This window comes from Parambassis ranga, chromosome 6 (assembly GCF_900634625.1).
Source record: "Parambassis ranga chromosome 6, fParRan2.1, whole genome shotgun sequence".
NCBI classification, from domain to species: domain Eukaryota; kingdom Metazoa; phylum Chordata; class Actinopteri; family Ambassidae; genus Parambassis; species Parambassis ranga.
This window is the reverse complement of record NC_041027.1, coordinates 10,098,493-10,110,403: the sequence shown is the minus strand read 5'-3', so window position 1 is coordinate 10,110,403 and position 11,911 is coordinate 10,098,493. Positions and strand designations below refer to the sequence as shown.

The 11,911-nt window shown below is 43.5% G+C and overlaps 2 protein-coding genes across 8 annotated transcripts; both read left to right on the top strand.

Annotated features, from left to right (window-relative positions):
* The first annotated feature begins 329 nt into the window (after nt 1-329).
* LOC114437419 (protein kinase C and casein kinase substrate in neurons protein 2-like) lies at nt 330-4,830 on the top strand. Of its 4 annotated transcripts, none has more exons than XM_028408089.1 (11): nt 330-528; nt 1,612-1,746; nt 1,858-1,922; nt 2,043-2,199; nt 2,438-2,673; nt 2,844-2,999; nt 3,332-3,507; nt 3,593-3,713; nt 3,786-3,853; nt 3,973-4,052; nt 4,263-4,830. In XM_028408089.1, the coding sequence occupies exons 3-11, from the start codon at nt 1,863-1,865 to the stop codon at nt 4,373-4,375; spliced, it is 1,167 nt and encodes a 388-aa protein (XP_028263890.1). In that variant the 5' UTR covers nt 330-528; nt 1,612-1,746; nt 1,858-1,862; the 3' UTR covers nt 4,376-4,830. The 4 variants fall into 4 exon arrangements, with proteins under 4 accessions (XP_028263890.1, XP_028263892.1, XP_028263889.1 ...); XM_028408090.1 differs by lacking the exon at nt 330-528 and adding an exon at nt 697-846; XM_028408091.1 differs by lacking the exon at nt 1,612-1,746.
* Nucleotides 4,831-5,024: 194 nt separating this feature from the next.
* LOC114437418 (circularly permutated Ras protein 1-like) lies at nt 5,025-11,850 on the top strand. 4 transcript variants are annotated; one of them, XM_028408085.1, is made up of 21 exons: nt 5,025-5,474; nt 5,603-5,700; nt 6,297-6,533; nt 6,758-6,985; nt 7,082-7,222; nt 7,292-7,366; nt 7,456-7,529; nt 7,669-7,854; nt 7,944-7,985; nt 8,104-8,193; nt 8,280-8,431; nt 8,542-8,623; nt 8,726-8,856; nt 9,041-9,125; nt 9,227-9,333; nt 9,413-9,525; nt 10,378-10,495; nt 10,965-11,105; nt 11,289-11,382; nt 11,461-11,487; nt 11,576-11,850. In XM_028408085.1, exons 2-21 carry the CDS (start codon nt 5,610-5,612, stop codon nt 11,663-11,665), a joined length of 2,304 nt encoding a protein of 767 aa, XP_028263886.1. In that variant the 5' UTR covers nt 5,025-5,474; nt 5,603-5,609; the 3' UTR covers nt 11,666-11,850. The 4 variants fall into 4 exon arrangements, with proteins under 4 accessions (XP_028263886.1, XP_028263888.1, XP_028263884.1 ...); XM_028408087.1 differs by having other exon boundaries at nt 5,599-5,700; nt 7,295-7,366; XM_028408083.1 differs by having other exon boundaries at nt 5,599-5,700.
* The last annotated feature ends 61 nt before the right edge of the window (nt 11,851-11,911 follow it).

Below are 11,911 nucleotides of genomic sequence, written 5' to 3'. Positions count from 1 at the left end.
TGTGTAGAGTGGCTTGGGGGGTGTGTGTAGAGTGGCTTGGGGGGTGTGGGGGTGGGGTCAACATGCTGCATACTGTACTGTCTTTCTAGGCCTGACCACCAGAGAGGACAGGAGGTCACAGAGGAGCACAGGTCTAATGTGGCAGTTAACAAGACCCCACCCGGGCTGTACTGTCACACACGCACACTAATAAGCTCACATGAAGGTGTGCAACACTGACATGATTCTGTGACAGTCAAAATGAAAGTTCAGCATCTCATTAGCACCATATTGAGAGAGACAGAGGGAGGGACGGAGCAGGGAGAGAGAAAGGAGGGGGATTCTTCCAGCTGTTTTTCTAATAACAGAGTGAGGAGAAAGTGAGAGGGGGATAGTCATAGAGAGCTAGAAGAGCTAACCAGAGAGTTAAACCAGCAAATGAGGATGGGGTTAAAGTAAAGGAAGAGAAAGAAAAAAAGAGGAAGAAGAGTTCATCCTGGTATGACGGCAAACTAGAATTACAGCTGACGTGGGAGGAGAGCACGAAAGGTAAGTTTCCTCCTCCTTTTTTTTGCCCTGAAGCCAATTAGCATCAGAGTATGATTACCATGCAAATGCTCTGATTTGTTTAATATTTTCCCTCTCCTGGATTGTGTCTCACACCCACTTTGAGATGTGTGTGTGTGTGTAACTTTAAATGCCAAGGGAAAATTGGGTCAGTGAGGGAGGAGAGGGAGAGACGCATGTGTTAGACTAGGAGAGGCACACTGGGAGAGGGGAGACAGACATGGAGACAAATCCTCAGCAGCCCTTGAACTACAGTAACAAGTGGTCACTTGAGTAATCATTGGTGATTCAGAGAGAAATGTAAGTGCGGGTTGCTTCCAGGCATGACTGCTCTGCTGCCACTTTTGTTTTTTGTTTTTTGCTTGAGAATGAAGCTCTAAGAGTTAAAACACCCTATGAATGTGTGAAAAAATGAAAGGCTGAGCTGCTTCAATGTAATCGTGCTAGCTTGTTTTTGTTTTTAACCAAAAAAGTAACTATAATAACTTCAGCCTGTTAAAGCTGGTTAGCTGAGACAAACATCCACGTCCTACATGAGTCTGACTCTCGGTCATGCTCAGTCTTGTGATGAGGTGTGGTTACTCACTGTCATATTACTAAGCCAGCGATGTGTCAACAAGTTACCCAGACAGAAATAGGCCTGAATGCAACCGTGCTTTTGCATGTGTGTGCATGCATCTGCCTCATGCTGTGCAACACTTTATTCTATTGCAATCTTATATTTGCAGCCAGATTAGCAATCTGAGAATATGGTCTTGATCTCTGGACTGAATGAACAGAAGGAGTCGGAGTGGGGAGACGGTTGGTTCTGATAGGCCTAGTATTAGTCAGAGCAAAGGGAAAGATGACCTTTCCCTGCTGTTTATTTTGGGAAGGCAACAGGAAGAATGCTAGAGCAGCTGTTCTATTCCTGCTGTCAGATCCCACCCCTGTGAATTCCAGTCTGCCACTGGAGCGACACTCCCCTTACTCATGCAGAAGAGTTGGGGGGGGGAATGAGGGGATATGTGTGTATTGTACAGTGTAAATAACACCTCATCTAAGTTGTGATGTCTGTATGCTCAGCGACACACGCAGTGCAAGGTTTCAACCGCCAATTACTTGCTGTCAGACACGTCTGCCGTACAGGAGGGACGGAACTGTTTATGAGAAAGTCTCTGTCTTCACATTACACGCTGTAGACGTCCAACCCTTTGCATGGTAATGAATGTCATTTGCCTGCCAAACAGAAACACTGTCTTATGCTTGTTGTGTATCATAACCAGTTTAGCAACTATAACACAAGCACATCTCTTTTGCTTTCTGAGACAGACCCAATGATGGCAAGTCTTCCCAAAGAGCCACCGGAGGATCCCAGGAAACAGAGCTTCTGGATGGTGAGGATTCTATTTATAATCAACACCCACTATTAATCCATCACATCAGCTGCATGTGCGTGTGTGGTTTTTTTTTTTTTTTTTTTTTTTGCATATCATCACCATCTTTCCTCCTCTCAGCCAGGGAATTATGTACGTACAGTGCACCGAACTGAACAGTCCTTCCAGGCCTGTAATGACATTGTGGCCTGCTTCGTGGAGAGAGCCAAGGTAGAGAAGCAGTACGCCCAGCAGCTCAGCCAGTGGAGCAGCAAGTGGAAGTCTATAGTTGATTCACGTGAGTGTGAGAAGCTGAAAAATGAGGAACAACCCTGAGCTCACAGACCGTTTTCAACATTTCAGCACTCATCAAGTTCTTGATTTTTAATAAATGATAGCATCTGTGTTTGTTTGAAATTTCCAATGGACAAATGGAGGTCATTACTTCTTTATTGGTTTCATGACTCACCCCCTCGCTCTGTGTTATTTCATTCCTCTGTCTCTGTTTTTTTCTCCCCCCCCCACTGCATCCCCAGGGCCACTTTATGGCTCCCTTATGAAGGCGTGGCAGTGTTTCTTCACCTCCACAGAACGCTTGTCTGCCCTCCATTCCTCCATCTCCCAGTCGCTCATTACAGAGGAAGGGGAGCGGGTTAAGACCTGGCAGAAGGAGATCTTTCCAAAGAAACTCTTCTGTGGGTTCAGGGAGAGCCACGAAAACAAGACAAGTTTTTCACGTGCTCAGAAGCCATGGTCCAAAAAGCTAGTGAAGGTCCAGTCAACTTACTCACCTTACACCATGTTTCTTGTCTAGTTAAACAAAACTAAACAGCCTGTTTACTGGACATACATGAAAGTGGTTTCAATCTCCTCCACTAACGCTCTGCAAACATGTGGACAAGCTTTTTCCAACAACATTTTTTGTATGTTTGTTCTGCACAGCTGGAGAAGGTCCGAGCTTCGTTCCATAAGTCCTGTCAAACGGAGCAAGCAGCTCTGGACAAGGAGAAGCAAGCAAACGAAAACACCGAGATGAGTCCAGAGAAAAAGCAAAAGATCGCAGAGGTCAGAGAGAAGGCCACAGAGGAGAAGGAAAAGGTTAGGAGACACGTCTGAGGGATGCATCACCAGTTAAACATGCCACATTGCAACAAAGTTTGGTTGGGCTTCTACATGTGGTGATATTTATTCAGTTGAGGAAACTATGGGCTCTAAACATGAGTCCCAGCATCAAGTTTCTGTTCCAAGTCTTTCCCTTGTATGGGGATGTGTTATTGTTAGCCTGCTCTGTGTTTATGGAGCCCAGCATGGGAACAGCGGAGAGCGCCGGATGATTTATACATATTAGATTGTGCATTAAAGAAACACAGCGGAGGTTCTTTCGGGGGAGAGGATACACAACCTTTCATCATGAAATGGTTTCTCTGCAGGCTAGAGATCGGTATGAGAAAATGCTGGAGGATGTGTCTTCCTACACGCCACGCTACATGGAGGAGATGGAAGCCATCTTTGAGCAGTCGCAGGAGGAGGAGAGGAAGAGGATCAGCTTTCTGAAGCAAGCCTTCCTCTCCATCCACAGACACCTGGATGTCACCAACAACGAGAGGTGAGCCATCACCTCGGGCGCCACTGTGTACAAAGTCCAAATTACTGGGTTAACACGAGCCATGTGTTGTGTATTGTTGCATCAGTGTGAAGGCGGTTTACAGTGAACTTCACAACACTCTGATGTCAATCAATGATCAAGATGACCTCAAATGGTGGAAACACAATCACGGTCCCGGCATGCCAACTGATTGGCCAAAGATCGAGGTATGATGTTCCTTAAAAAGACACTTAAAAGCATTTGTGAATATTTATTCACGTATTTCCTCGTTCCTTTAGGAGTGGGTCCCTCCAGTAAAGAAGCTAAAGAGAAAGAAGAGAGACAAAAAAGGACAGGAAAGCCGGCCGTAAGTACAGTGTTGTGTTGTTGTTATGTAATGATATGTTAAATAAATATATAAAGGGACAAAACTAAGGGAGAAGTGAACAATAAGTGTCTATGCTGTTTTTGCATGTCTCCTCTTAGTGTGATGATCGGAGGTGTGAAGGTGCGAGCTCTGTACGACTACGCAGGAGAGGAGGGTGACGAGCTGTCCTTTAAAGCAGGTGACATAGAAAGTGTGAAGTGGTGACGTCACTTTGTTCTCAGCGTTAAAGCGAGATTTTCATATGACATTACAACCGACAGAAAACATCAACAGAAGGAGTGCCAAGGGAGGACAGAAATACAGCCAGTGCCTCTGAAGTGATGACAAACTAGACATAAGCAGAATATGGTCGCTTTAATGTCGGCTACACTGTGACTGTTGTTTTCAGGCGAGGTGTTCCTGAAGGTTGAAGAGGAGGACGACCAAGGCTGGTGTCGAGGAGTGCTGAGCGGAGGGAAGGAGGGCTTCTACCCGGCCAACTATGCAGAAGTTGTGGAGTGATGTCACACTGTCTGTTATGACCTGAACTCATTCCTCACAAAGAGTTCAGCGAGTTCTGAGGATAACAGTTATTAACATTGAGCGTCACACTGATTCTGAGCGTCAGACATGACCTGTTCGCCGCCATTTTTTGAAACATGTTGAGGCCTTAATATTCTAACCTACTTGTTCTGAGTACTCCTGCAATATGAATTAACTTATCAAAGACTAGAATGTACTGTTTGTGCTGAACGTGGATGTGTGTGTTTGCATGCAGGTGTGTGTGTGTGTGTTAGGACGAAACAAGGAGGAGATATTTATTTACAGCCATCATGTCTGAGTCATTAGGTCACTGATAATATTAGGCGACGTTTACCCAAGCACAGGTTTACAATGGTGTGTGCACGCAAGGTTAATGTTTACTTTAATGAAAATAATGGATTTTCAAAATAAAAGTACAATTTTTTTTGCTCTAATCCATCGTGTTGCCACATTTAAAACTCAATTAATAACATATGCAGATATTTATTCCAAGCACTGTTGTTTTGTTTGTATTGATTATTGATCACATCATCACCAACATGATTGCTGTGGACCAAAAAATTACAAAAAAAAATGTCATAAATCTGAGTTATAGATCTGAAACCTGCATGTTAATATGTACCGTATATATAATTTAATGTAAAATAAAATGTAAACTAATAGAACATATTCAAACAAATAATCTTTAAAGGCACATACATACATCATGTATTATGTATTTCAGTTGCCTGAAGACTTTTACTTTGAAGTGCTATCATCTCTATCAATCGATCAGGCGACCTTTGACATTTTACAGCCCCCATTCACCTGTTAGGCTCTGTTTCATCCACCCTTTGTATTTACATTCATGAAATGTTTAACCAGAGTTGGGCAATCTGTGACAAATATCTGACTGTAACCACCTGACCTCACACACACACACACACACACACTGGTATGACAGAGAGTACTTGAAGAAAGGAACCAGTTATTCAAGATGTCTCATACACAACTAGTGAGTGACAGGACGCACAGGCGCTGTTTGTAGCATCGAGGAGGATTGCGCGGTTATTCTGCGCCTTCAGAGGACTGTACATATGTGAGTACTGTGTATTTAAATTGTGCGTCTGTTTTCATGTTAGCTGCAGTATGTTGATTAAGTTTCCTTTACTAACAAACTAGTGTTGTGATCTGTTAAAGTGTTGCGTCTCTGTTGCTGGCAGGAAGACTCACAATGGAATTTGCTTGTGGGTTTGTTTATGTTCCGCCATCATCAAGTCAGAAGGACGCCCAGCGACCCAAAGCCAACAACATTAAACGCTCAGGTGTGATTTCACCCTCATCAACAACATCAAAAGTCATATGATGTGTTTTTTTTCCCCCCGATTCCACTAAAATAATAATATTAATTCAGCTGTTAATAAGAACGAGAGTTCTTAGCACTGTGATGTCTCTGATGAGTCACTGGTTAGAAAATAATCCATGAAAGCTGTTACTTTCTGCTGCGTCTCTCACCTCCTGACATTCTCCACGCTTAGGAAATTATGGAAAATATAGGAAACCATGAAAGTGACAATTAATTTGGAAGATTTAAACCACAAAAGAAAAGCCACCTAAATGCTTTAAACAACAAAGGACTGGAGATGTATGTAGGTGGATGCTTCCCATTCATCAAAGCTTTCTGGGTGACTGATTGGTTAAGTACCATTATGTATTATGCAATCAGTGACACACACGACAACCTCTCCTGTCTATCTTAGAGGAATACTTACATTCACATGTTTCTCTGTAAAACACATCTGCCACCTGAGTCACAGCAGAAAGGTCACGCTGCACCAGTTGTTTTTATTGCTGAAAACCGGTTTCTAGTTAAAAGCCTCTGTGTTTACTTTATTTTTATTTTTATTTCCCTGCTTTTTAGCTCTCCTTCCTCCCATTAACTGGATCCGACCTCGCACCCCTCCTCCTCCTCCTCCTCCAACAAACTCTGCACAAACCATTCAAACAATATCTCCTCCAAAGATCATTGAGGAGTTGGAAAAGAGCAGGGAGGTGAAGAAGGTAACAAAGCTCATCCCCCTCTATGAAAATGCAGAGTTTCACAATAAAGCTTCTTCCAGAACTCTAACTCTACCGACAATGCCCCCTCGAAAGACAGGTACAGTTAATAATTAACATTATATATGTCAATGACATTGTATATGAACTATGACTCACTGTATATCCCTTATACTGCCGTCTCTGGCCCGATAATGATAAAAACATATTCATATTTGATGCATCTTGCACCCTTGGACGTGTGTTTGGCATCCAGTTGAATGTTTTCTTATGATCCCATGTACCTCAGCATTTGAAAAAATGACTTCCCCTGTCTTTACCCAGCTCTTCTCCCACCACACATAAGATCTGCAGGCGCTGGCCAGTCCTCTTCTCACAAACAGCCCCTCCCTTTACCAGACACCAACAGTGAGAACTTCACCTATGACCTGCCCAAAGATGAACCAGATTTAAACCAACATCCCTGGGACCCAAACTACTCTTACAGTACACCAGAAGGCACCGGAGGGGAGGTGAAGCTGCCCACTGTTACTGGTGCTGTGCCAGCTCAGGGTAAAAGACTTATCTTTTATGATTTGACACACCTGTTTGTGTTAATAAAATCAAGTAGTTGCTCACAGATCCTTATGCACTCATCGTTATCCACAGCTCCACCCCTCCCTCCAAGGCCTGAGTTCATGAAATTAATCCCAGAGTACATTGTGGTCTTACCCCAATCCCACTCATCTCCGTCATCCTCTGAGAAAGCTTCCTCAGTTCCAACACCAGCCCCGTCTCCTGCTACTGAAGGTAATTATGACCGTTAATCACCAATAAAACTGTTTCTAGTTAATGTTCATGTTCTTTTCCCACACTCAGCAGATAAGGACCATCTCCCAGGGAACCCTAATGTGGTTCTTGTCAGTTTAGGAAAATTACTCTCAGAGGAAGGAGGTCAGAAACTTTTCTTTCTTATGATTACCATAAATGTCTGTTGACTGATGATCCATGTGGTCATTATGACGTCATCTGTTTCTTTGCAGTGCAACACGTGCATGGAGAACCCACCTGCTGCTCCCAGTGTGGCTCTGTGCTGGACACCTGCTATGACAATGTGGTAATTACATCATTAATGACGAATGTAAACTAACCACTAATGATACAGCATGCTTAATAAAGTCCTGGAGACAGTCCCACATGATGAAACAAATGGTGACTGGATTGTTTGGATTGATGCTGACTTGTTTGTTCTGCAGGTTAAAGTGTGTTACTTCTGTCAGTCTGGGGATTTGAAGGAGTCAGCCAGTTTACTGGAGCCTCCCCTCAGCGGTTACCAGGATGGCCTCTTTTGGCTCAATCCTGAAGAAAAGCCCCTGTGTGATGCTGATGCGTTGCTGCTCTTCTGCATCGACATCTCAGGCTCTATGAGCATCACATCCATGGTGCGTGGAACACACACGGACACCCTTAGTGTCAAGAGGCCTTGTTGTTGTATCATCAATACAAACTGCAGTTTCTCTTTTGTTTCAAGGTGTCAGAGGGGGAGTATTTTATCCACAGATCTCGTCTCCAGGTAATTTTTTTTTTATGTTGCAATTGTGTGCAGAGGATAATAGTAACATGGAACATCGCAGCAACGACCGATGCTATCAAGGAGCGGCTGGTGATAACAGTTACTGTATTCAAACCAGTTTGTCCAGGAAGCTGTGCTACAGTGTGTCCAGAGACTGAGTGAGCAGCAGCCTCACACACGAGTGGGCCTCATCACGTTCAACCATCAGGTACATCACACGATTGCAGAGATGCACACCCCACACCCCTCTCTTTTTTTAAATCCTTCTCACTTGATTGTAATCATCATCACCAGGTGACCATGCATGGATATGACAGTTTCACATCACGGCTTCTGAGTGGTGCTGAGCTGATTGAAAGCAACTACCTGAAAGAGGTTGCAGCAGGTTTGGCCCGCCCACCTCCACTTTCACAGACCAAGGAGCACTTACAGAGACAAGTTATGGGGTAAGAAAAAAACAGCAATTAGTGTCTGCTCAATTATTTTAATAAAAGAGACACAGGTATGCACACATGCATTATTATATGTTTATGTACGCTGTTGTTTTTGTTGGAAGTTTATCTGCGAGTGGAACCACAGCTCTCGGTCCGGCTGCTCTCCTTGCAATCGCAATGGCTTCCAGACAGCCAGGCTCAGAGGTATTCAAAACATAATAAATATGCAAATGCTTTGTATAGTTACCACTTATATTTTAGTTCTTCCTAAACAATCCTGATTTGCTATCCCTGCTGATCTTTAAGGTGATTATCTGTACAGATGGGAAGGCCAACACAGAGCTGGGGAATTTAGAAGTGGAGGATAACGATGCTCGGACCCTCCTCTCATCCACCATTTTCTACCAGGAGCTGGGGGAGTATGCTGCTCATCAGGGGTCAGTACTTACCTCCAAATCAGATTCAACAAGTAGTGTAGGAGTATATATATTAAATTGATATGCAGACAGTAATTTAACTCACAGACACAGAGGTTTAAATATTTGAAGCACCATTCATGAAAGGTGGAGGACTGTGATGTGCTGTGATGGAGGTCACTCTGAAATCTCCCTCTTTAATTAGTGTGACAGTGTCTGTGCTGTCCATAGAAGGAACAGACTGCAGGCTGGAGGAGCTGGGACGACTCGCTGATCGCACTGGAGGGAAAGTAAGAACCAGTGTGACACTATTTATTGGAGTCAGATATTTTTTTAACCAGTTCCCCCCTCAGATTTTTTCATTCCTCATATTTGTCCTCTTTGTTTCTAGGTGGTAATATCCAGTCCCAAAAGACTACACCCAGAGTTTGAGCAGATTATTGAAAACAGGACCATAGCTACACACTGTGCTGTAACACTATTGCTGCCCAAATCACTGTAAGTTCTGTTCTGCACATTTGCTTCATCTCTTGGCACATATAAAGGACTCAGCACTGACTCATGTTCGTTGCTGCAGGCAAATGAGGGGAGAGAGGGAGGCCGGACACAAAGGGACCCGAGAGGTGGGGAACGTAAACCCAGACACAGAGATCACCTTCCAGTTTGGACCTAACGAGCAAGACACAGAAGGTGAGGAAAAGACTCTGGCTCATTTATCTTCCCAGCTTCAGTTTGTAGTTGTAGCCCACAACATTTCTTTCGAAATATCACAAGTGGCAAATGCTGCCAGCGTCTTGAGAACATTGCAAGATGTGGCGATTTCTGTTGTTGCCCAACCAAGAAGAACCTTACGTCTTGATTTGAGATCACTGCAAGAGAAGCAACATTGTGAAGTGAGTCATCACATCTGAAAACAGCATCTAACAAAGGAAATGTAACAAAAAGGACCCTGTAAAAAAGCTGCTAGTCCATGTTTTTCCACTTTCATATTCTTGGACAGGAATGTGTCCATCTGGATATGTCACACTACAACTGAACCTGCCAAGAAGTATTATTGGTCTGCAAGTTAGAAAATGAAAGGGGGAGAAAATACAAGGTTTTGTACTGATGTCCATTCAGTGTTGATGGTAATTAAAGCTGTAAATTCTCCCAGTGAATGCTAGTGAATGATGCAAAGCCTACACATTGGGCAGCAGTGGTTCAGTGGTAAAGCAGGGTTGTCCAATAACCGGAAGGTTGGTGGTTCGATCCCAACTCCTCCCTAGTCATTGTTATGTGGAGGTAATGTGGGGTAATGTGGGTAAAGTGCCTTGCCCAAGGACAAGGCACTTTACCCACATTACCTCCAGTGCACTCACTGGTGTGTGGCGCTCTGGGGAGCTTAAGCAATTATTAAAGTATTTCAAAATAATAATAAATATATATATATATATATATATATACCAGGACCTTGAAATGCTCCAAAAACCATGTGTCCTCTGTTTACATACAGTTAAAAAAAAAAGAAATATGAGAGTGATTTTCTTTCTGTTGTATTTTCAGTGTCAGCACCGGTTCCTGGCAGCCGTGTGTCTATCCAGCTGCAGATCAGATACAGGCACAGGAACGGGCAATTGATGCTCAGAGTGTTAACCGCAGATCGAGATGTAACTGACGACAGGTGATACTGATGTCTCTGTAATCACAGCCCCTCATTTACTCTTCAGTTGTCCTCATGTACACCACCGCTGCTCTGAGCTATTTGCATCCCTATGGACGCCTCATCAGCTTAAACAAGTCATTATCTTCAATCAACAAAGCACTCTCACCCTCAGGACAGCCATTGATTAGAAGTATTATTTCATGCCATCTCATTGAAGCTTTAGGCAGAGTGGCTTTGAAAAGCAGACTGGTTGCTGTGATACTGGAGCTTTGGTGCAGAAATGATAGCACCATATAAAGAAGTTTTTTTTATTCACAGCAAACCGATCACTCAACCCAGTCTGCCTGCTTCATATACTGAATGAAGGTCATGCATTTAATTGTCGGAGCAGATACAAAGCAGCCCCTGTGCTGTAATATAATGGCAAGGCTGAAGCTGTAAATGTTGAGAAGCACTCCTATGACAGCGGTCTGACCCTTCTTCTCAGCTCGGCGGCCCTGTCCTCTCTGTCGCTGGCCATAATTCAGCTCAACTCGTCACAGGCAAGCGCTGCTCTGGCTGTCAGAGGACGCTTCCTCGAAGCCAGCAGGGAAGGAGAGCAGCAGAGGATGCTGATTGAGAGAGCAATGTGAGTATGGACAGCGGAATAATACGCTGTGCTACGGCCTTGGATGATGCTTATGGAATAAAGATGGATGGAGTCCACCAGAGGTCATATTAGCTGCAGTTGTGGGGCACTCTTGGTTAATTAGCAATGCAATGTAAGTGGAATTAATGAGCTGTAACCACTTTACTGTTGTTCTGTTTGCAGAGAGCATGATTGCAGTGTGGAAGATCAACAGACATACCAGGAATGGGTTAAAACCATGGAGCCAATATACAACAACATTCATAACTTCACACGGGTGAGTTTTGTCTGTGTTTTTATTGGATGTGTTGCCTTGTGTTAAATCCCCCCGCACTTATAATATTTTTTTTTCCAGAGAAAATCTGTTATTTCAGACTCACAGGTAATCCATTTTAAAATATATTGCTTTTTGCTAAACTCTGCTGCACATTTGGCTGAGCTTCTTTCTTTAATTGTCCTCCTCCCACCAGTCTCTGACTGACGCCGGTGCAGCACTGCTCTACACCATGAAGCACAGCAACAGGAAGTCCATCTCACTGAAGAACACACATCAACCTTAGTCCCTTTTTATCCTGTTATTGGAAGTTAATTAAGTCACAAAGGCTAAATTTCCCCGTGTAAATAATGTAATATAGGACGTCCCACTGAACTTACTCCTCACTGTTTGTGTTATTTTTAGTGGAACATAAAAACTGCTGTATACAGTGACACTGACAGTATACAGTAAATATGGGTGTATATTTCACATTGTTTGTGTGGCAGAGTTTGTGTTCGTGCACTAACCAAAACACACAAGAAAAACCTGA

What these genes read in the sequence shown, in the direction of transcription:
- LOC114437419 (XM_028408091.1), top strand. Translation starts at nt 1,863, where the DNA reads ATGATGGCAAGTCTTCCCAAAGAGCCACCGGAGGATCCCAGGAAACAG. An exon ending in CCACAGAGGAGAAGGAAAAG is followed by an intron (nt 3,000 to 3,331) that starts GTTAGGAGACAC and finishes GTTTCTCTGCAG; the next exon opens with GCTAGAGATCGGTATGAGAA. An exon ending in CGAGCTGTCCTTTAAAGCAG is followed by an intron (nt 4,053 to 4,262) that starts GTGACATAGAAA and finishes TGTTGTTTTCAG; the next exon opens with GCGAGGTGTTCCTGAAGGTT.
- LOC114437418 (XM_028408085.1), top strand. Translation starts at nt 5,610, where the DNA reads ATGGAATTTGCTTGTGGGTTTGTTTATGTTCCGCCATCATCAAGTCAG. An exon ending in CTATGAGCATCACATCCATG is followed by an intron (nt 7,855 to 7,943) that starts GTGCGTGGAACA and finishes TTTTGTTTCAAG; the next exon opens with GTGTCAGAGGGGGAGTATTT. An exon ending in CTATTGCTGCCCAAATCACT is followed by an intron (nt 9,334 to 9,412) that starts GTAAGTTCTGTT and finishes TCGTTGCTGCAG; the next exon opens with GCAAATGAGGGGAGAGAGGG.